Below are 24207 nucleotides of genomic sequence, written 5' to 3' on the forward strand. Positions count from 1 at the left end.
AGGAAGAGATAGGAGGTGAATATTTACACAACTGACTTGCTACAGGCTAATGAAGAGCTTCTTGCTTTATGAGCCTCTTGTTCTCTAATTCTTTGTTTAAGGCTGTGGTAGTTCGTTCCCATATACACTTTATCACATAAATGTTTAAACAATATTACATCTGATGATGACTGTGATTGAAAATATTTTATTATTTTATTTTGGATGTGAATATGTTTTTTTTATTGTATTGTGGCACCATACGCAATTATTCCATGGGTAGTTTCCATTTTTTTATAGGTGATCACAGAGTGAAAAGAAAATTCTGCACTACTGCACCTGAAGATATTTTGCAGATTCATAGAATTTCAGTGCAATTCTCAATAAATCAGTTTGACAGGGCATGGAATGGATCATGTTTGATTGATTGTATTCACAGTGTGTTTGTCACTCAACCAGGCCTCCAATGTTTATTTGTCATCCTTTGAGAGAGTCATCAGATTATAAATATCAATAGTATCATTTCTACTGTTGAAAGTTGAAATCCATATAGCACTTTGTGTGAAAACCCTTCATTCAACAACAATATTAGAATTTCTCAACAGCAGACATCTGAAGATATAATTTGATCTTTATTTGCACATACATATGGTTGTTCTTTCATCACTCTGACTTTGTTGTTCATAAGTGCCAAGTAGAAATTGGATGTTTGTCCTGAACAAAGTCTCAGCTTTGTCTGTTTTTTTTTTACCAGATAAATGCTGTCCTGTCACATGTAAGAGTATATGCAGAATACTGTCTGGATGTTTTAAACTCCTTTGTGATTTCAAAACTGAAAACACATTAGGCAGAGATGAATAACTTATCATTTTGCACCTACAACTAAAAAAAGAGCAAAAACAATATCATTTCCCTGAAAAGAATTGTTCAAATTGAAATTATTTAAATGTAGATGTATATATTTTTTACACTGATTCATACAATTCTGTTGTTTTTTAGTGATAATATGCAATCAAACAGCTCATGAGCACCAGTAAGGCAGAGGAATTCAATAAAAGGTGCCTGCTTGGCCTGCAACTGGCTCCAATCATTTTGATGAGACGTTTACAAACAGTTCATGTACAAATTGCATCCAAATGTGACGTGCATTCATCTAAAATCTTTTAGTATATCCTGGATCTTTTAGAAACCGATCATTTGAACAATATAAGGGCCTCACTGCTGGGAAACAAATGAACATAAGCAACACTTTATTCAAATCAGTTTTATTAATTACATGTATTATAATGTCTCATTACTATCCCAATATTTATTAAATATCACAAAATGAATGGTTACATTATTTAAATCACATCCAAAACTACCACAGATGAAAAAGCTTGAACAATGAGTAAGAAAACATTTGTTGTGGCAAGATTTTCTGCGTATGGTAGCAAACCATCTGCAGGTAAATACCATATCATGCTAAATAGTGGATGCAGATTTAGAAACTTAGCTTTGAATACCAAGATGAACTTGAAAGCAACACAGCAATGTTTTCTTTTCACAGTGTGAATTTGGTATTTTATCCTATACGACAGCACTACAGCATGAATATGACAAACAGATCACAAAAACAGTGACTGTAAAGAAAAGCATTTTCTTGGCCAATATACCAGGAATAAAATATGCCGAGTACAGGACGGAACACAAATTCCTTTCACAGTAAATACAATACAAAACATTACAGTATACTTGGAAAACAAATAATATGGGTTTATAAAATTCCATTTAAACATTATTTACAAATGTTACCCCTTACACCTCACATCTATACCCTCTATAATTTGAGCTGCAGGTCAATTTTTACTAATGTGTGAAACAATTTCACGAGTGACTGCCCAGAATCTCATCCAGATTTATATCTTTCATCCAGTCATCATTCCCAGAGCCAGACTTGAGCAGAGAGTCTATGAAGTCTGAGTCTGTGTTGATCCCTGGAACTGTGTTGTCTCCCTCTGGGAGGAAGTCAAAGGTCAGACGGTTGGCCCGATTATTCTGGTAGCTGCTAGAACTGGGACTGGCCTCTGCAAAGTTGCCTGCTGGTACCCTCTGTTCAGGAGAAGATTGGTTCAGGTTTCCCCCTGCTGATGGAGAGCCTAGCATTGACTGGCTCGGTCTTGGACCTGTGTCTCTTATTGAGGGGTTAAGAGGGAGCATCCTGATATCTGGTGCTACCTGATTGGGAGGGCCGATGTGCCTCTGTTGGTACGGATGGTTTGGCATGTCCAGCTGCGCACCCTGAGACTGTAGTGGGTTGGGTAGGCGCCTAATACCGAGTCCAGTTGTCACTTGCTTGTTGGCTGAGCCCCAGCCCATGTTGACATTTGTCAATAAGCCTCCGAGACCCTGTCCTGGTACCCCAGAGGAATGTAGGTCAGCTGTTGTTCTTGGGTGTTGTACACCTGCTACATTGTTCATCCCAAAAGAATTTCTTTGCGTGTTTGGCCCTAGGAACCTAGGTTTATTTTGATTTAGTCCGATTCGATTCTGATCATTATGCTGCTGGAATTGGCCAATACAAGAACTCGGATGACAGTCTGTCCCGATACCAAATCTGCGGTCTAATGGTGAAGGACTAATCTTTGAACCAGACGCACTTGGGAGGTGACAAGACATGGACTGTAGGTCACTCTCAGGGCCATTGCTGGAAGATTGGGAGGAGTTTTGACCTGAAGAGATACCAAGAAAACTGATTACAATAAGGATCACTTGTCAGCATTTAAAGTTTCTGTCTTATCAGAAATGTACAGTACCTGTGAAGATGTTTCCTTGCTGAACTCCCACCATACTTCTTGACTGCTTGTAATCAGGTGGTGGTCTTGTGAGATGACGACTGAACTGATCATGTGTATTGTCTTTGTCCTGAAATGTAAAGTTGGGATTTCTGATTGTGTGATTCACCAATTCTCACAAAATTGTAACCATGTAATGATTGATGAAATATGTAAAATGTAAAATATGGCTTACTGAATTGCTGATGGTGTGCTGTTGTTGGTTAAGTTGTCTCTGCATAGCCTGAGTTTTGACTGGGCCTTTCTGCTGGCTGTTGGGTGCTGGGGGTCGTGGCTGCGACTGGGTTGACATGACCCCTAAGTTTCCGTTAGTGGGCAGCCTCGGACCAGGAGGAACACCCTTGGAAGAAGAAACACATGTTTTACATTAGTGTCAGTGGTGCTACTTTTTAATTTTTAAACACATCTTTTTGCCTCTTCTAGGCAAAATGCCTGGACATTGGAGCCAAGTACTGTAAAAGCTGTTAAAGAAAAACACAAAACATAAAACAGTGCAATAATATAAGTTGACCACTAGAGGGCAAAACTCTACAAGACATCATAGATCTGTGTCAAAGATACTATTCAACCTCCAGAATGTGGTCAAGGCTACTCCCTCTGCAGATGAAAAAGGGAGACTTGGAGAGAGGCTTTTTTTGGAAGGGGGAGTGCGAGCCCTCCTCAAGGCCTGCTTCTCCCTTGATAATTGTGTCTAAAGAGAGTGGAAAGAATCCCTGAGACAGCAGGAAATGTGTGCCGATGGGGAGTTAAGCGCCAGCACCATGACTACCTCCATTTAATAAGCTCTCCTTTACTGATCACTGTGTTGTGTTTGGCAAGGAGGCATTCCATCCACTAGAAACCCATTTGGCTCCTGACACTATCACACTGATTAAAATGTTGTAGTCAGCAGCCCTCAAATGAGATTGAGAAATCCAAACTAGCTTTTTGTTTGAAGTCTTGTCCTCAAGTTATACTTTCACAGATAAGCTTTCATCATCATGGGTGTTTGAGATGTTATATGTCCTTGTAATGCATATTTTTCAGCTTTTTCTGGCAGCTGTGAAGACCATCCAGGCGCTCCAAGTAAAACCTTTTTGTCTTATGGACACAAGGACACTTATACTATGCTTAAGCCTTTACCAAGTGCGATCATTTGTCATGAATGAGGTTAATGTGCACCAAATCCAAGTCAACACATGCTGTGTATACAGTGTCAGTCATTGTGTTGACTTAAAATGTTTCCCAGGGTGAAATGGATTAGAAATCCAACAGTGCATTTAGCAGAAGCTATTACTTAGAGGACAGAATCTTTGCAGAGGATGAATCTCTACAGGGTGGTGACTTTGTGGTCCCCGAGAGAAAAACAGAAAAAAGAGAGGGGAGTGTGTGTGTGTGTGTGAGAGAGAGAGAGAGGGAGAGAGTGTGTGTATGTGTGTATGATAATGAATGGGACTAAACTATGAAGAACTAACGAGACAGGATTAGAAAATGAGGGAAGTTGAAACTCATCAGAAGTCACAAGCCATTTCACATGAGCTAATATTCACCTTCTCTGCCTGAGTTCAACCCACACAGCAAACCAAGCATGGCAATGAGGTTACACAGGGACTAAAACATCAAAACAGTGGTTTCTCCTGTTACTCTAGAGAGCAGAGTCACTGGCTTTGATTCACTGTATCCAGTTATCGAGACTGTGAGAAATTGTGACCATCACAGACATTTTCCCCACAGAGGTACACTGGAGAGGGCTTATTCCATCTTTGTTGTAAGAAAAACCCAATGAGGGGTGTTTTTGCATGTACAACTGAGTAATCCTCTCTGTCATCCTGATGTGTCATAAAGCTGTTTTCCATGTTTCCCCCCCTCCTCTCATTCTTCACAAGCTTGTTGTAAATGAATACCACATGTGGCTCAGGCCTCAGAGAAGGAGCGGAGTGATTTAGTCTCCCATCCTGCGGCAGTGCAGGCAGCTGACAGTGATCCAGGCCCAGCCTTGCCGGCTCTCACACTGCACTTCCTCCAGTATGGACTCAGGACGCTGTCCCTGGGGAGCGCCTCGGCATCTGGACTTGGCCGCAACTCCTTTTCCCAGGAAACAAGTACTCCCTTCACAGCACTGCCAGAGTGACTTGGTAGGCTCAACCCCCATGGCCCCGCTCTTATCCTGACTGAGGGATGTGGTGCCACAAGATCATCAACACAAGTTGAGGAGTCATTATTTACTGCAAACAAACCTTAATCTAAAGTAGTTGCTGTATTTTCAAAAAGGAGAGACTTCTTGTTTAAAGCGAAGTATGCTCTCTTTAAGTGTTCCAATGGAAATCTGTGTTAGCTGAAGCTAATCACTGGGATGATGAAATTGCTGCCAAATGTCTGTCTACGCTTGATTTTATAGTGTTGTCTTATGCTAAGCAGAAGTGTAAGTTACTTTGGATAACACTGTCTGCCAGATGTCATAAATGTAAAACAGAATGTGAATGCTTCAAATATGATACATAAAACAAATATACACACACATTAGTGTACAGCTATAAAGGCAAGGCCTGTTTATTTGAATAGCACCCAACAACAATGTAAAGGGATTGAAAGTCAAATACTACTTGATCAAAACTATGGAACTTAACAGCTAAAATGAAATTCATAACTATATCAGGTCAATTTTCAAGCTGAATAAACTTTTTCAGTAGCAAGATCAATTTGCAGTGCGAAAAATAATAATTTGCTGCACTAACTTAACATTGGCTGAATCAACACACCTCAGATGGTCCTTTCTGTACCTGTGTGGATGATTGTATGGCATTTAGTTATTGCAAAATTACATACAATTTTTTTGACAACTGGTAGGAAACCACTTTTCACAGTGGAAAAATCAGTAATGAATTTTAGCTCAGACATAATAAATAACAAAGGCCTGCAATCATTTTTAATATACCAGGATTGTCTTTCTTTTTCAAAAAGTACAAAATTTGTTTTGGTGCTTGTGTCGCGGTGGGAGAGAGGCTAGTCTTCATTACGAGGGAATGCTAGCGTATACCGGCTGCTGCTCCTCTTTGCTAAATAGACAATTGACTGTGAACTGTGAATTGACCATTGAGGCTCGCACTGTAGTTTCAACGTGGAATACGGAACCAAAACAAACTTCGGCGTCATCATTGCCAATATCGCAAGACTACCCTATACCAGGTGAGATGCAAAATTTGGAGTGGATTACAGTGTACTGCAGAGTTTGCAGAGACTTCCATCCTCAGCTCTGTCTCCTGCCACCATAGAACTACTTAATACAAAATCTCACCGCTAAATCCCTCCTCATACATGACCACATCTTGAACAAGGAGGTTGATTTCATGTGCCTAACTGAAACCTGGCATAAACTGGGGGACTACTCTGTGCTTAATGAGGCCTGCGCTCCTGGCTATAGTTACATAGAAAAAGCCGGCAGCTCTGGCCGTGGTGGTGGTTTGGCAATCATACACTGGGCTGAACTGAAACTGTCTCCTCTGCCAATGCCTGATCTGTTTTCTATTGAATGTCTGGCTCTAAAATGTCCATACTCCATGATGGTACTTCTCATCTACCAACCCCCCCCCAAACCAAACTCATCTTTCCTACCTGAGATACACAACCTCCTTACCTTACTCTACTCCATGTCAACCAACATTGTCATTGTTGGTGATATGAATATACATGTCGACAACCCCTATTGTCATTATGCAGTGGAGTTCCTGAGTCTGATTGAGTGTCTTGGTCTGAAGTAGCATGTTGATGACCCTGCACACACCAGGGGGCACACACTTGACCTGGTTATTACTAACTCCGCCCCCATCAATAACCTTCAGGTCTATGATCTGGGTGTGTCCAACCCCAAGGTGATCTCAATAGATTTGACATCCCTGTCACCCCCTACGAACCCTAAGCGTCAAATGCTTTTTTGTAACAAAAAAAGCATTGACCCAGCCATCATGACTATGGACCTCCAGCACATCAACTGCCCAGCTTCTGCATCGGTGGATGAACTAGTGGCACTCTACAATACATCTCTGAGCAGTATCTGAGTCTTTGATCTACATGTCCCTGTCAAGACACATGAGGTCAATTTTTCACACTCTGCTCCCTGGTTCACTCATGACATACGGAAAATAAACACAGCTGGACATGTCCTGGCACGATGCATCAGATGCTCTGGGCTTGCTGTCCATAAACTGGCCTTCTGTAAACGTCAAAGGACTTACTCAAAGTCTCTTAAAGATGCTCAGTCATAGTTCTACTCCAACCTAATTAATAACAATCCTGGCAACCCTAAGCATCTTTTTTACAAAATAAATAATCTCCTGAAGCCACAATCATCTTCCCCAATTGAGGCTACAGAAGAGTGATGTAACGGTTCATTGACTTTTTCAGAGCCAAGGTCAACAACATCCGCTCTCTGATGTCCAGCTTTTCCTCTCTGCCCTCCTCTTGTCATCGATCATCTGTCTGGGAGCTTGCTAACCTGACGCGCTAGATGGTTTGTTACACAGAACCATCTGAGAAGTCGTCCTTGGAAACTGTTTGGAAAAGGGTGGGCACTTTCAAAAAATACTTGGTAGGTGATTGAATGAAACACTGTCTATCACTGCCTTACCTTGCGAGGCAGCTGGATTCACGAGATCACAAGATCAGAAGATCAGAAGATCACAAGATCACGCCATCACGCAAGAATCCTCATAGGACGCTGACTGATCCAAACCACCAGTGGTTTGGACACAAGTGCATAACTTGAAACATGACAAGATGGATTCTTGTAATCTTGCGATCTTGTGACTCCAGCTACCTCGCAAGGTAAGGAGGTCGCTGTCTCTACTCCTTTTTACTGGTGTCAGGCAGACATTGAGGAAACCTTCAGGAAGATGAAACCCTGTACTTGTGCCCTGGACGCCATTCCCACAGCTCTGCTCAAATCATACATCCCCATTATCAGACCCCTGATAACCCAAACTATCATCCTGTCCCTTCAAACTGGTAGTGTTCCATCTAGCCTCAAGGTCCCAGTCATCAGCCCCCTCCTCAAGAAGCCCACCCTGGACCCAGTTCTTGCCAGCTAAATACCTATCTCCAACCTCTCTTCCCTGTCCAAGGTGTTGGAAAAGGTGGTTGCTTCTGAGTTCAGGACCACCTTAAACACAACAAGCTATTTGGAAAATTTCAGTCACATCTTCATTCAGTACACATCACTGAAACAGCTGTGCTCAAGGTTGTGAATGATCTGCTGATGGCAGCTGATGCAGGGTCCCTCTCTCTCCTGATTCTCCTTGACCTGATCACTGCATTTGACACTGTGGATCACACTATCCTCTTAGAGCACCTCCACACCACCACTGAACTGTCCATGTGGGCCATGTGGACGCTGCACTTTAGTGGTTTCAGTCCCACCTTCCCAGTAGGACTGAGTGTGTCTCACTGGGAGGATGCAGGTCTAGATTGCTCCCTGTCACCCCGTGGTGTTCAGCAAGGATCGGTTCTCAGCTCCATCCTGTTAACCCTCTACATGCTCCCCCTTGTACGTGTCATCAGCAGCAATGGGATGTTTTTTCATTGCTATGCTGATGATACTCAGCTATACATCAAAACTACTCCAAGCCCTTCTGCAGCCATGTCACGCGTCAGCACCTGTCTTAAAGGTAGAGTCAGTCATTCTGGAGAAAGATTGTTGATATTTGAACTCAGGAACTCCACCCCCCAAATTCATGGATGTGCATTGCCACGGCAACAACCAAAAGAGAAATATGGCGGAATCCAGAGAAATGCGTCAGCTGTAGAGTCACTTCTGTTCCTCTCACACATTATCATGAGTGGAAAAAAAATTCACCTCATGTTAACACAACAGTCCATCCACACTCCACCTCTCTGCAGCCTCCGCACTTCTCACTCGTCCTGCCTTCAGCATCTCTGTCCACAGAAGCAGCCATCTGTCAGCTGCAGCTCCTGGGGAGCTGAGAGGACAGCGGCCGGCATAACTGCCTTCACCAGGCTGACTGACAGCAGAAATGTACTGAACCAAAATAGTTATATATATTGGCTCCACAGGAAGAAATCGTTTGTATTTATTGATTCATTGATACAGTTAATAAGTTGAAATCACATATATAGCGGGATATTTGTGGAATTTACACAACAGCTGCTCAGATTAAGCTTCACAAAATGTGACAGAAATAAACTCTGAGCACAAAAAATGCAGGGGGCGTCCATGAGACTGTCCTTGGATTCAGTGTGGATTGATACATTTAATAAAATGGAAGCTTATCTGTTCTGTGAGAAAACACTTTCTAAACACTTTCTATGCCATGTGGTCATGGCCTCTCTCCAGTTCTCCAGCCCTCCCCCACCATTCAACGGGTGCTGGAGACGGGAGATTGACTGACTTCCCCCTGTCCTGTGTATGAGCACAAATGCCCCTTGCTGACTGGCCAAGTAGTGTTGTGTGGCTTGCTCCGAGGCACTGTGTTTACATGCCCATTTACAGAGACAGGGCTGTGTATGAACACCAGATTTTTTTTCAGCCCACACACAGAACAGACAGCGGACTGTGAGGAGATATTCACTGAATGTGACAAAAAGTGTATTGGATTAGAATCGCTGACTTTACCTTTAAGGGGATAAAGGCCTGGATGAGCACAAATTTCCACAAGTTAAACAGCAGCATAACTGAAGCTCTTCTTATTGGCACTCCACACTAGATTCAGTCATCCCCCATACCTCATCTCACATTTGACTGCCAGGACATCCCCCTTTCCTCCTCAGTCACTAATCTGGGAGTTAGGTTTGACCCTCAACTGACTTTTGATGACCATATAAGACATCTGTGCAAAACCCTTTCTACCATCTCAAAAATATCTCTAAACTCTGCCCCTCTCTAAGCCTGTCAGATGCAGAGAAACTATGCCTTTATCTCCTCAAGACTGGACGACTGCAATATGCTCTTCACAGAATATAAAAAATACAAACTTATAAGAGCAATTCTGTTTTCATAGCACTGGCTCCCTGTCTACTTCAGGATTGACTACAGTCCTGCTACTCACATACAAATCCATCAAGGCATGCGCCTCACTACCTACACTAACCGATCATACCACAAACCTCCACCAGTACCCTCAGATCTACCAGCAGCTTGCTCCTCCGGGCCCCCAGTACTAAGCTCTGCACCATGGGGGATCGAGCCTTCTGCGGAACAGCCTTCTTAACTATCTGAGGGCAGCACAGACCCTAGTCTCTTTTAAAAAAACGCCTAAAAACCTTTCTATCCAGGAAGTCTTTTTTATCTTAACTCTTATTACTATTTTCTTTATGTTGTGTGTTCTATGTTACTAATACTGTAGCACTGTGTTTGAATGAAAGTTGTGGTATGAATTAAATGTATCACTATTTATTATTATTATTGACACTCTCATGCATTTGTTCTGGGTAAAGTGGAACCCTAAAAGTATTTTCCCCCCTTTCTTCAGCTTAAATACACAACACTGATGTGACTAGCAACACTACATTTTGTCCATGAGATAGCATTTCCCACCAACCATGGCAACTCAGGTTTGCACGCATTAATGCATTAGTGTCCTCTATACTGCCAGAGAATGTATTCATGCTTAAAGTGAGTGCGGTATTTTTTCTGAGTTACAGAGGAGGATTTGAATTTTGACATGCTTGACTCAATGACTGATTATTAAACTGTAAGAAGCTTCAAACAAGCACCAAAGCACCACATCTCTGGCTGATTTTAAAAAAGCATGGACCGCTTCACTTAGTGGGAGGAAGCCCACTGCTAGTCGCCAGTGTTACACAGGGGATCAGGGCACTCTTTCAGGACCTTTATTTCTCTGGCATTACTAATTCAATTCACTGTGGGAAGAGACTACTCCTTTTCTCCTCTCTGTGAGCTGTCCCTTCCTCATTAGCTGGACTTTTAACCCTGTACATGCTGAGTGGAAAAGCTTTTTTGTTCTAAAATTAAAAGATGACTCTTGTTTGTTTCTCCACAATTCCAAAGCTATCATATGCCTAAATTCATGTCTGTTTGTTTTATTTGTTCAAAGAAACTGCACATTAAAACAAAATGTCCTTGGGAAAGTTTTCTCACCGAACACCCTATGAACTCAAGCACAGCTTCATGTCCTCATCATTTTAAAGACCAGAGGTGACGGGGCTTTTACTTTCAGGAGCTCTGGGCTTTGGAAAAGTGTGCTTTTTAAAATAATTTATAAAAATCCAATCAAGGCTTTTTCATTATTTGATATCCAGATCTTCTAAGTGTCTTCCACTTCTTTCCCCCTACTGTAATTATGTACCCTTTTTATTGTATATAATTTAAGTTTGAAATGTTTCAGAACCACATCAATATTATCTGATACTGATACTAAAAGGTAATACTACTGCTAATGCTATTACTAACCAGTTCATATTAATGTGTTGTTTATAAAAAAAATGTTAAGCTTATTTAGATTATTCACTAATTTTAAAGATTTTGTATATTTCTGCTTCATTCATTTATGTTAATCATAACATTATGTTAATTATATTTTAAAGTGACTTCAAGGGAGTTTTAAGACGTGTACAACCACGCATTCTGTTTAGAGTGTAAATGGCTCTCTGGTGTAGTGGTAAAACTGGTTCTGTTTCACTCAGGCGTGATGATGTATTTGTCATCCTACCTCATTTACTTCCATGTCTCTATAACTCCCTCTCTCCCTCCTCCCGCCCTTTCCCAGTCACTCAAGTAATTCCCTTGATCTGTAGAGGTTATGAGAGTTCTCTTGTGTGGCTTGCATTATCATTTCACACAAAGACAGCTACAGATACTGTTAGTGCAAAAATGAAAGATGGGGCGGTCCAAATCTCCCCAATCATAACAAATCAGTGATTCAACCTCCGGCACCAGGCTAAGCAGATTACTGTCATTTTCCACCACTTGTCCCTTGTAGCTAACAACCTCCAATTAGCAAATCCCGCTGTGCATATCTGTGCCCTGACGGGGAGCCACCATGACAAGCAGAGAAATTAGAAGTCCTGCATGTTAATCTACCATGCTCTGGAAATCTGTGTCATCGTCAAAACACTTTCAGGGGAAATACATATTCAAGGGAGTCACAGCAGCAAAGGCACAGACAGCAGCTAGAACAATGACAATAAAGTCCAAAAACAAACAGCATTGCATTGTTTCAGTTTCAGACAGCTGGTTGGCTGCCGCGAGCACAGTGAGGGACCTGATTGATGAGGAAGACTGAAGAGAGTGTTTTACTGTTCTGTGTATCATGTTATTACACCTTCAGCAGAAAAACGGACAGCCTATACTATATTATTTACTTTGCATATAGAGCGCAGTGTATTGAAATACACAACCCAGCCATTTAACATTTACAGCAACAAAATAAAATCATTCAAGAAATGAAGCATTTGGGTGATTGAACTAGAAAATGTTGTACTTCCAACCTCTAACTTATAGGTGACAGGTTACTGCCATAACCTAAACAAGCACAAAGTAAGCACAAGGCCATTTTGCTCTAAACCCTGAAACATCTCGAGATACAAGGTTTTCACCTGAGAGCAGCTATAAGTGAAGCAATTTTGAATAGAGCCCTTACCTGTCGCTGTTGCTGTTGTGACAGTTTGAATGGCAGCCCTGCTCCATGCAGGGGAACAGACTTGGGCTCCAGACAAAGAGCCGCTGACGTGGAGATCTGTTGGTTTTGGAAATGGAGAGCTGAATGTGGCTGATTCTGGCCAGTTGATGGTGAATGTTGTTGCTGCTGCTGGGTTGAAGTCTTGCTCACTGAACTTGCCATCATAGGCATCTGCTGGCTGGCAGAATGGGGTGCTTTGGGGCTGAAGTGCAACGTGGGCTTGGTGCTGAGAACCTTCATGTCCAAATGATGGGAACCATTGTGGCCATTTGACTTGAAGAGGCAGTTGTTGATCCCTTTACTCTGGGAGCCAATTCTCTGCTGGCTAGGCGGGGCTGGGGTGGAGACCTTGTCCTGGGGGAAGGAGCTGGTGGTAGAGTGGGTACTCATGGCAGTGACCCAGCTGGTCAATCCTGCAGGTGGTGTTTGGTGGTGGTGATGGAGCAGAGAGCTTGGCTGTTGCTGGTTTGCTGCCATCTGCTTAAGCTGCTCTGCGTGGGATATTTCTGGCCAGCAAGACATGCCTCTCGGGTGTCCTGTCTGAGTGTTAGCTTTCTGCGACGTGGTGGTAGAAGAGGTGCTGGTCAATGTGAAAGAAGGCCCTGCTGAGGCTGGTCGAAGCTGTGGTGAGCCACCGTGAACGTGGCCAAAATCTGGGGAGTGCTCCGTCTTTATCGGCTTCTCCATTGGGGAACACAAACTGGCTGCTGCTCCTGCAGAGCTTGGCCGACCTAGATCCAAACCGAACGTATCATCCTGCTTCAGCATCTTCTCAAAGTCCAGATCGTTCAGCGGGGGCACTGTCTTTGTCAGCTCATCAAACAGATCCTGGAGCTCTGGGTCGATCTGTCCACCACCTTCATCTTTGAAGTCAAAAATCATCTCTGCATTTGACTGGCCACAAGACTGGACCTCAGAAGGCTCTTTTTTCATTTCTTTCAGGGTCATACTGAATATGTCTGACCCCACTCCATGGGGCATCATGTAATTCTTCCTCTGCATGCCCATGGTTGAGGACCCTTGCAGAGAATGAGACTGGGTTAAGTTATGGTTACATGACCCATGTCCCAGACCACCGGTGTCCACACGGACTCGCTTAAAGTCTGATCCAGAGAAGCCACACGAGAGGCCATTCTGCTTTGTGGCATGTCCTGGTGCATGTCCCTCGATCTTCCTGCGCAAAGATCCTTGAAGCTGCAAAACACAACAGAACAGAATTAAAAAACACGAAAGAAAAGATTTTATAACCTTAACTTTATCTCACTAATTTATTATTTAGGTGCTTTTTAGAAAACACCGTAATGGTTATGGATTTCGGGACTAACCCAAAAGAAATAAAAAATTATAACAAGATTTTAATTATTGCACATGATTCAAAAGCTGTCTTGTCAGTATGGTTGCATTAAATTCTACACCCAGCTATGTTTAACTATGTAAATTAATTCAATTTCACAATTTCCTCACAGGAGTGTAGATGCTGTACTCTCTTGACGATATGAAATACAAAAAGATCGGTTTTATTTTACTTCGTAATTCTGTTCCAGTATTTGCTTTTATGTTTTAACGCAATTTGTAATCTTTGTTTAGAAAAGTGCAAATATATAAAGTTTCTTCTTCTTATTGTTATCAAAAGACAATAGTTTTCAGTAGAATAATTGTTGATTTACAGCAGTGATGACATCTGAAATGTTTTATTCTAACATAAATCACCCAGTCACTTCACTTAGTAAGACCATGCAGATACATTCAAATAAAACACAAAGCTTTCATATTTAATTGTATTTAAACACTTGCAATGCAGCGATGAGGAAAATGCTGCTGCAGCATTTAGAAAATTGTTTTGATATACTGCAGTTTGAATGCAGTGGATGGGCTGAGAAGATAGTTAGAAATCTGATATAGTCGACAGACCGCAGAGAGTAGAATAGGGTCTTTGTCTGTTTCCCTCATTTGCATACATTATATTTTCCTCCATTGTGCTTTGTTAGATAGCAGAGTTTCTCCTTTGTGGCTGAGATTCTGCTTAACATGCTGGTGCAGATATCTGACTTCCTTTCCTTCTATCCCATGTCTTCATTTACCGTTATAGGCACATAGCAATGACTCACAACTCTAACCACTCACTAACACTCCGTGAAACTGAAGCATTAAAAACCCTAACAAAATGCTCATGTTATCATAGTAAAAATTAGATAATTTATATTTTCAGGCATTGATATTACTGTCATGCCAACAAAATAATAAAGCGTCTTCTTTCATGTGAGCCTATCATTAACATCAATTCACTGAGAAAGAAATTGTCTATCCAGTGGCAATCTCAGGCACACTGTTGTATATACATAAAAATTACTCATTATCTGACCATCATTTAATGTGGTGCCAACATGAAAATCAAATGGCTCTGATTGTACAGCAACCTGAGCACAGGAGAGGAGTATCAGTATGTTGCATATTTCACTGTGAGAACAAATTTGAGTCATTTCCACCTGCTGGCACACGTTACATTAAGATGATTCATAGCCTGAGGGTTTGGAGTGAATCCTGCAGTTCACTACATTTCTACTCTGAGTCTATATTACTTCTGCTAATGCTCTTAACAATTGTTTAGAGATACATCCTTGCATTTTAATCAAGGTACAAATATCTCTGTGACTCACCAAGCATCCTTTATTAAAGCTTTAAGTGTGTGTGTGTGTGTGTGTGTGTGTGTGTGTGTGTGTGTGTGTATTTCAACATATTGCATGGATGATGATAATTATGTTCATTATGGTGATGTTGTACCGAGAGGGGGAAGGACTGAAATGATCTATTTAAAGGATCATACCAGTGGGTTTTGCATGGTTTTGGCCTGGTGAGTAGGAACTGTTATATGTAACATTAGTGTAGACCATTTACAAAAGCATGCCTATTATAATGACTTCCTGGCAACCAGGAAGCCACTAGTCTCAGTTTACTGCAGCACAGTAGGAAAGTCAACTTGCAAAGACTTGAAGCTTGCCATGAACTCTGTGACAGTGACCGAAACAATGATATGAAGGCAGAATAAAAGCACATTACATCCAACCAGGCAAAAATAGAGCTGAGATGTGTGTGGCTATGTCAAAGTCAAGCGAGAGTAACCGATTTGTTTCCTCTACTTTTGTCAGCAATATGTTATCAGAGCACAAACAACAAACATTGATGTTGTGAAAAGTACCCTGTTTATTTAGTGATTTCCTGCATTAAAATGTAAAATGTGACTCTAAAATCTCATGTCAAAATATCCATAAATGCACCAACAGTGATTTTAAATATTCAAATGCTGAAATGAGTGGAAATAAATGGTTGTCTGGAGGGTAAGAAATTATTCGATAACTATAAAGTTTTACATTACTAGTTAATTAATTAACTAGTCATGCAGTGCAGTGCATACAATTTGTTCGACAGGTGAAAAATGCATAACATGTAATATGGTCCTTTCAGTTTAATTCAGCCTTCACCTAGCGTGATTATATACATTTTTAAATAAAATACTAGTTCATTTGAACCTTTGCAAGTTAAACTTTAACTATAAAATGCAATACTTGCAAAAGAGAAGCAATATGATTTTCAAGTTAAATATATTTTGCCACAAAAGTAAACCAGTAGAAAAGTTCTCAACAGACCAGAGAGAGAGAAATCTTGTCGGATGACGCAATGACAGTCTGGTTGGACGATGCCAAGTTAATACAGAGAATTACAGAGACACATACAATTTTAACTTGGAAATGTTTCAAAAGTTCATCTACAGTGTGTCTCATTCACTAGCTTGCTCCCCTTTGCCATCTTCACTGGGATCCCGACTATTACAGTAAACATCTCCACATACTACTGGACATCTGTTTTTTTCCCCAAATGTAGATGAAAACAGGCCTTCTAGTGTATGCATCACATACACACTTTCTCTCGTTCCACAGGGCTCTTTCTGGAGAAGACAGACAGGAGTACTCCTCATGGTTCAAGGCACTGTCTGAGAAAACACATCATGAATAATGGAAAGGACAGTGGATGTGTTGCAAAAAGCCATTGTGAGACAGGGTTGCCTCACTACTGCCTCTGTGCCATTTAAAAATAGACTGTAGTCAAGAACAGTTCTCAGTTCAAAATTCAAAGCCCAAGCTTCTCAAGACTTTGTGCTGTTGAGATTTACTCAAGGTTAGATCACTGTAATGTGGGTATCCTGATACGACCTCTATTTCACTCAAAATAAAGAAAAACTAACATCCAAGCCTAAAAATCATATAGTGTATGTATATTTTAAAAATTACACGTATATATATATTTTTTTTCCATCAAATAAAGGATAACCATTTTCACTCAGTACTCAGAAGCAGTGGTCTCCTAGCTGGCCTGAAATCCTCATGACAGATCTCCAAGTAATCTGAAAATAGATTTTTTGATTAACATTTAATGAGCTTAGAAGCTCTGAACCACTTTGAAAGTGACTCCTGCAGCATGAGAGGCTCAAACATATGTATTATATACCGATCATTTTAGAGAAGACGGCATTTCTGCTAACATTCATTTGTATTGGTAAAATGTAATTCACTGCTGTCAATGTCTATTTTAGTAGTGAATAGAACACACATTTAAGGATTTTGTTAACACAAAACCAAGGCTAATAAAAGAATCTATTTTTGCTGGAAGTTAGAAAATCCCTCATCTAAACTTCTCATAGCTACAAAGGAAAAGATCATATCATACATGGTGTTTTAAAGATTTTAACAAGCGGTAACTCTTTGTAGCATCCACCAATGACATCATTATACAACCAACTTGCAGCCTTCCTATCTGCTTTAATTGACCTACTTGTGGACACAGTTCCACAAAAAATATTTACATAAAGCACCAGTCAAACGTTTGGACACACGTTTTTATTCAAGTGAATGGCAAGGTGTACTGTAAATGAATCAACAATAGATGACATTTTTTGAAAATAACCTTTTCAGTGCTGCTTATTGATGTCCTCTGACTGCAGTGAGGAACATGACTGTGGCCATGTCAACAAAGGCTATCTGCTCCTGGGAGCTTGAAGGCTTGTGTGTCAAGCTGAGCAGTGTGGTGATGCTGAGCACTGTGGATGGGGCTCCGGGTGAGCCATCACAGGGACACAACACCAGGCCTCCTGGTACCATCTGTCAGTCCAGTGGCACAGCCCTCACAGCCATGCATGCTTGAAGGGTATAGGTTTGAAAGTATTCGAAGGTTTTGTGTTTGTGTGTTTGAGTATGAGAGTGAGGCTCAACAAAAGATCGAGCTCGCCAGCCTTTAATCTATTCGCCAGAGCCCTGAAACATGTTGCAATCTGCTCCTGCGAGAGTTAGAAACCTTCCTTTCGGCATTTGACATGGAAAAACAGTCCCAAAATAAAGGACTAAATACGACTATTGTGTTCCTAGGGAGACATAATATTTATGCGGTTCTGCAGGTTGCATACTGTTGCAAGAGGGGATTTCAGCTCGCTTATTGCCAGATAAGAAACAAGAGCCCTCAGACCAGTGCCAAAGATCAGCTGTCATACAAAATTTTGCTCTGCTGGCAGAATGCTGAGAAAGTATTTTAATTATAGGGTTTCTACTGCTAAGCTGTAAGCCATTGTGCTATATCTAGTGAAATTGAATATAACATCCCGGATAACTTGAAATGTTTAATTATTTAAGGGAAGGTAAGGATGTTGAGGCTGAGACTGCTGCGATTTAGTATGTGAATTCACAAAGCAATTTATAGTTTCAGTAAAATCAGGTCAGGGACGACAGGGACTGTCATATTCTGCTTTGTCTTTCTTATAAACGGTTTTCATTTTTTTCATCTTCATTTGTTACAAAGCCATGAATTGTTTTTATTAAGCACATTTCAAGTAATGGAAAGATGTACACAATGTATTTTCTATGATGAAACAACAGAAATGTTCCTGGCTGACTATGAATATGTACTACCAACAGGAGAAAATACAGTAACACTTTCTACGACTGCCATGTCTATAAGTAACACTTTGTATGATGCTCATGTCTATAATGCATTATAAACTTATAATGCGTTATAATCTGCTTAAATAGCACTGTATAATTTTAATAATTATAATAGTTATAAGCACTCATAAATATTCATAACGCTTTATAAGAATAATCATAACATTATAATAAAGCATTTTATAGTGACTTATAAGGTCAAGTATCATAATAAAGCAGCGATCTCTGGGGCTGAAAAATGAAGACAATGCAGACGAGTTAAAAGCTGTAGTTCCTCCAATGGCCACTTGAGGCTGGCTCCAAAAGCGAGTCAGTCCATCCCCATAGACCCCCATGATAAATGCCTGACTTTACAGCAGAAATAAACAAGTTTATAGCCTGGTACAAAAACCGGTTTTGGGCTCTATAGCTAGTTTCCTCATTCATGACAACTGTACGGGGGGCGAATTTTTTTTTTATAACTCACCCATTTCTTGCATAGATTTAATGATATTTTTTTCACTTTACTTAAAGTAAACAATGAGCACTTATAGTTACTTAAAACCAGCTTTTAATGTATTAAATCTGCCTATACCTCAGGAATTTCATTACTTCAGTTAAAGCACCCAATGACCACTAACTTAGAATCACATCACTTATAATTCATTATAACAGTGAGTATAATGTAGTTGATAGTTGACCTTATAAGCCATTAGGACTGGGCAATATATCGATAGTATATCAATATCATGATATGAGACTAGATATTGTCTTAGATTTTGGAAGTCGTAGTATTGTGATGTGTCTTTTCCTGGTTTCAAAGGCTGCATTGAAGTAAAGTGATGTAATTTTCTGAACTTACCAGACTGTTATAGTTGTTTTAATTATTTGTCTTTACCCACTAAGTTATAATATAGGCATTACTCATGATTATTTATCAAAAATCTCATTTTGTAAATATTTTGTGAAAGCACCAATAGTCATCACAATATTGTCACAATATCGATATCAAGGTATTTGGTCAAAAAATATTGTGATATTTGATTTTGTCCATATCACCCAGCTCTATAAGTCATTATAAAATGCTTTATAATGTGTTATCATTATTGTTATAAAGCATTATAAATAATTATGACTGCTTATAACTATACTTATACATTTCTATAAGCAGATTATAGCGCATTATAATTATGTTTATAACGCATTATAAACATGGGTATCATGGAAATTGTTACCAAAAATACTGACAATTTTGCATTTTTAGGTTCAACTTTTTCGGCTTTAATTTCAGGTTTGCGTGTCACTAAGAATGAAGGAGATCCATTTGAGGGGTGCAATAAGGCAGCGACAAGCAAAATATAATTGAACATATGTATAAAAATATGCTACAACAGCATATACTATGTGTTTTATGACAATCTAGTAGGAAATACAGCGCTAGATATCTATTGAAACAAGGTTTAGAAGAGAGGTTCATTCCAAAATGAGATATGTGCCACTTGGAAATCTTGGCAGTTAAACTTGGCATTAAATTAAAACAATTTGCAGTATGTTTTGGTAGAAAAATTAGTGCTGACAAAATGATTACACCATTATAGGTTTTATTCTTTTTAACACAGTGACTTATGAACTTCAAGTAACTCCTTTTTCTCAAAACACTTGGAACACCAGACACATAACACATATTTCCTGTACAAAAGAAACATATTTAATCTGTTTCTACAGGGCATGTGCCATAAGGTTGCACAGGGATGTAAGCAGAGGTTCACGGTGTGCTTCCCTAATCAGGCTGGCACGTGTTGGGACGTAGCAGCACACTGCAGAGGTGGGCTACTTTTGGCTCATCAGCACTTTGCATCCCCACACTTCCTGACACAGTTGTATTAGATTGAGGGTGCCCTCCAGAGAGCAGGCAGGAGAGAAGGATGAGCAGCAGCGGCAGCAGGAAAAAAAAAAAAAAAAAAAAAGAGAGAGAGGCAGCTTTGTGGCAGCCTCTGGGAAATGGGAAAAGATGATAAGAGCTCCTTTGAAGAGAAATCATCCATTATGTTTACTGAAGGCAGATTTTTTTTAGCAGTTACTGTAGCTCAGCTCCAACATTCCATGGAAAAACGTGGTAGTTTAATAAAAGGCAGCTTGCACACTAAAAATCCTGTTCAAGACAATTCCCATTCAAATATCAGCTCTCCATTATCCAGATGCAGATTATAAGCCAGCATTCCAATCAGTCCTTGCTTTGGTATGCCCTTTGTTCAGAATCAAGCAGACAAGTTTAATGTGATATCCCAGAGGCTAAAGGAAGCATGAGGAAGCGGCTCCGAAAATATGCAGGGACCCCGAAGAAAATATGTGGGGCCCCTTAAAAAAAAGTTACAAGCGATGCTGCTATCCCTGCAGTCACTGTTCACTGCACACCCATTACAATGATGAGAGTCGTGAACTGAGGGTGGTTGGACAAGTAAAGCTGCTCTTCACGACTGTGAGTGGGATATCTCAAGTCATGAGGTATTTTAGGATTAATATGGGAAGATACATTATCATATTTATTGTAAAATGTTTATCTATGTATTTTTTATCCACATTTTAGAGTGTTTTAGTCATTAATTAACATGAATATTTAATAAAAATATTATAATTTTTAATTATCTAAAAAATGTATATTGAATTGTTGTGGACCTGTAAATATTATCTAATAATCATATTCTCCTATCAGGTACAAAACAGGGAGTTGAAGAGCTGTGGTTCCTGACCCCCTGATTCCAGGCTGGCAGGATAGTGGTAAAGTGATCCTGGGAACAAATATGGGGTGTTTGAGTATGTGAGGGAGGGAGAAACAGACTCTGTCAAGGCATCACAGCAGCACCAGCTAGGCCACGCCACTGCAGGCGTACCACAGGTCACCAACATCGCAGTGACAAGCCGTCACATCACATCATCCATGGCCATGCGGCTCACAGAGCTCCTGACACTGCTGTCGCCTCTCATCTACATGTCATTCTTAAACACAGAGACATTTACTGAGGGCTCCCTGGACTCAGGAGCAATCCCATGCAGCACCGTTGTACCTTCCAGAGTAAAAGGGATCCCTTCAATATGGTAAATGGTAAATGGACTGCATGTACATAGCACCATTCTATCTGAGTGGACAAAGCACTGAACAATTTTTGCCTCTTATTCACCCTTTCACACACATACACAGATCTGCTATGCAAGGCACTGGCCTGACCTTCAGGAGCATCTTGGGGTTCAGTGTCTTGCTCAAGGACACTTCGACACATGGACAGGAAGAGCCAGGGATTAAATCTACCTCCTGAGCCACAGCCGCCCCCAGCAAATGTTTCAAAGTGGGAGACTACAGGATATGTTCAAATTCACTGGCCATAACACATTGAGCAAACTGGAAAATCATTTGAAGGTTTATCTGCCCAATCCTGACCTCACACTTTGGCCTGAGAATATTTTTTTTTTTCTATTAAACACAACTGCTACCTTTGTCCTCACTAGTCATTCTAAAAGAGAGAATAGAGGCAGTGGACAGGAAGATGTCCCACCATTTAACAAGCATACAGTCATATAGGGCTTGCTTGTCAGCTGCATATAGGCTAAGCTGCTATTGCAGCTCAAAGGGTTTAATTTAACGGTAACACAGGCTTAAGTTCTCACTGGTCCAATACTCAAAGTGATGGAAACACCCTCTATCCTATGTTGCTATTCCAATTCACATCTAAAGTACTGTACCAAAAATGACAGGATATGATGTATCTAACATGATGACATGTTTCTTTGAATTGTATACGTGCTCTGTGCCTACTTAAGGGTGAGACACAGGAGGTAAGAAACAACTTTTAGTCTGGGAAACTGCTTGAGGGTGTGGGAGGGTTAACATGAATCAAAACATTAAAGGCTTCAAAGGAGCAAAGGCTTAAGAATAAGAAATTAACAATACCTGCAAACAGCAGAGGTCACTGTGAGCATAAAAAATGAAAGAAAATCTCTCAAGTTAACAATCCTGGATGTTAGGATTAGTTACTGTATTTATCACACTTAAGTAAACCAGGATAATAAGAGCCCTGAAATCTGGCTCTTAAGGCAGCCTGGAGCAACATGACATGGGTTAAACTCACATATATTTTTTATTCAACTATTACATTACACAAAAATGTAACAAGTGCAGAGGTGAAACTACACCTGGAAGAGAGGCCACATGAGACAGTAGACAGATGATTTTAGCTCCTCTGAAAACAAATCCCTTGTTAAACAGGTCTAAAGCTCTCCTAGCATGTTTGTACCCTTAAAAGGCTATTGCCATACAACCACAAGTACCTTTTTCCCAGCAACCGTCAAACACAAGGCCTGCCTCCGGTCATGCCACAGGAAAAGGCCCATAAGCAGGGAACAAGTTCCCTTCCTGTTTTCAAAGACGATTCCTATGGCATGCAGAACCGTTTCCTGCTTGCTAGGCTCATTTCACCATCTCAAACATCTGGCTGCTCTTCAGCATGCAGCTGCAGCAGGGTTAGAGCCAATAGTGCCACTGCTGAGTTGAGCAACACAGTCCTGAGCCATTCCAGTAATATCTCTGGCTACTAGAAAGAAAACCATCTAGCTTCACTAGCTAATGTGAGGCATCCAAATAGTGTGCATTATTCAGCAGCTACAGTAATTATTGATGAGATAATCTTTAATTGTACTGTATTTAGCATTTATCAGCTGTTTATGTCCTATCACTCAGCTATTTGGATTATGAATTCCTTGATGTTTCCTTTCCAACACACCGCCTGCAGTTCCAAATCAGGAAACAATATCAATACCTGATGTGATTGCAGCAAAGTGCTCTTTAGTAGCATTGCTGTGCCGATTTCCCAGTGAAACAAGGATCCATTTTATCTCCCGTGGGAAACCTGGGCTGAGTGGTTAATGCTGTGCTAATGCTGCTTCACTCAGCCAGGTCTTGATAAGCCTCATGCTTTTAGAGAGGGGAAACACATTTAGTGTTTTAAACTGCTTCAATGGAGAAAGCTTTGAAAAATCCACTAGTTGAAAAGGGTATACTTGTTGAGTTTTGTCATCTCTCTCAGCTTTCACTTAAATTACACACACATGCATTAGCACAGGCGAGCAGTCATACTAATCTGCACTCATGCTCTGTAACAATCCTCAGCTAGTTCGGTTTGAAAAGGGACTGCTGCAGCTAGAAAGTAAGAAGAAAAAATAAATGAGTGGGAAGCTTTGTTTGACTCCCACTCCTATCAGTTCTGACATTCCAAATAAGGTCTGTGTAGACCGGCGCTGGCAGAGACGGACACAGAAAACACTGCAGAGCTCTCACTGACTCCAACCGAGGAAAAAGTGTGTGTGGTAGGGGGAACATTGGGGGATCATGGTGTAGAAACTATGTGACCTCTAAAAATTTATCATTAGCCTGACATTTCCCAGAAGGACAGAAACAAAACATCACATGATATTGATATATCTTAGATTTTAAGTTAGATACTATCATAAATGAAAAACAAACAATTCAGTTACATTCAAAACTGTTTGCCTTGATTATTGATTGCTGTGGCCTTAAAAAAACAACAACTGGGTTTTCAAACTTGTGATTGCTGAAAGTCTTTGGATGAAGTTTGACTGCCACAAAAAGAATGCAATTTATGAAAACCATGGGAATCATCTGGTAGAATAAGTCTGTCCTCCTAAGAAAAACGACACAATAGGTCGTAATGTCAGTTGCCAAAAAATGACCTATTGTTACGTTTGCGTGACAGAAGCCATTTAGCGGCCATAGTAACTATGACCTGG

General features: G+C 40.5%; 1 protein-coding gene across 1 annotated transcript in view; it reads right to left on the reverse strand.

Annotated features, from left to right (window-relative positions):
* Window positions 1–1228: 1228 nt before the first annotated feature.
* Window positions 1229–24207, reverse strand: part of zmp:0000001236 (mastermind-like protein 2) — a 42299-nt gene continuing 19320 nt past the window's right edge. The window contains exons 2-5 of the mRNA XM_044354500.1: window positions 12404–13636; window positions 2989–3153; window positions 2775–2883; window positions 1229–2690 (exon numbers count right to left, since the gene is read on the reverse strand). Of these exons, the coding sequence (XP_044210435.1) occupies window positions 1846–2690; window positions 2775–2883; window positions 2989–3153; window positions 12404–13636 (2352 nt within the window). The 3' untranslated portion in view covers window positions 1229–1845. The remainder of the gene's footprint in view (window positions 2691–2774; window positions 2884–2988; window positions 3154–12403; window positions 13637–24207) is intronic.

Source organism: Thunnus albacares, chromosome 6 (genome assembly GCF_914725855.1).
Source record: "Thunnus albacares chromosome 6, fThuAlb1.1, whole genome shotgun sequence".
Taxonomy (NCBI): domain Eukaryota; kingdom Metazoa; phylum Chordata; class Actinopteri; order Scombriformes; family Scombridae; genus Thunnus; species Thunnus albacares.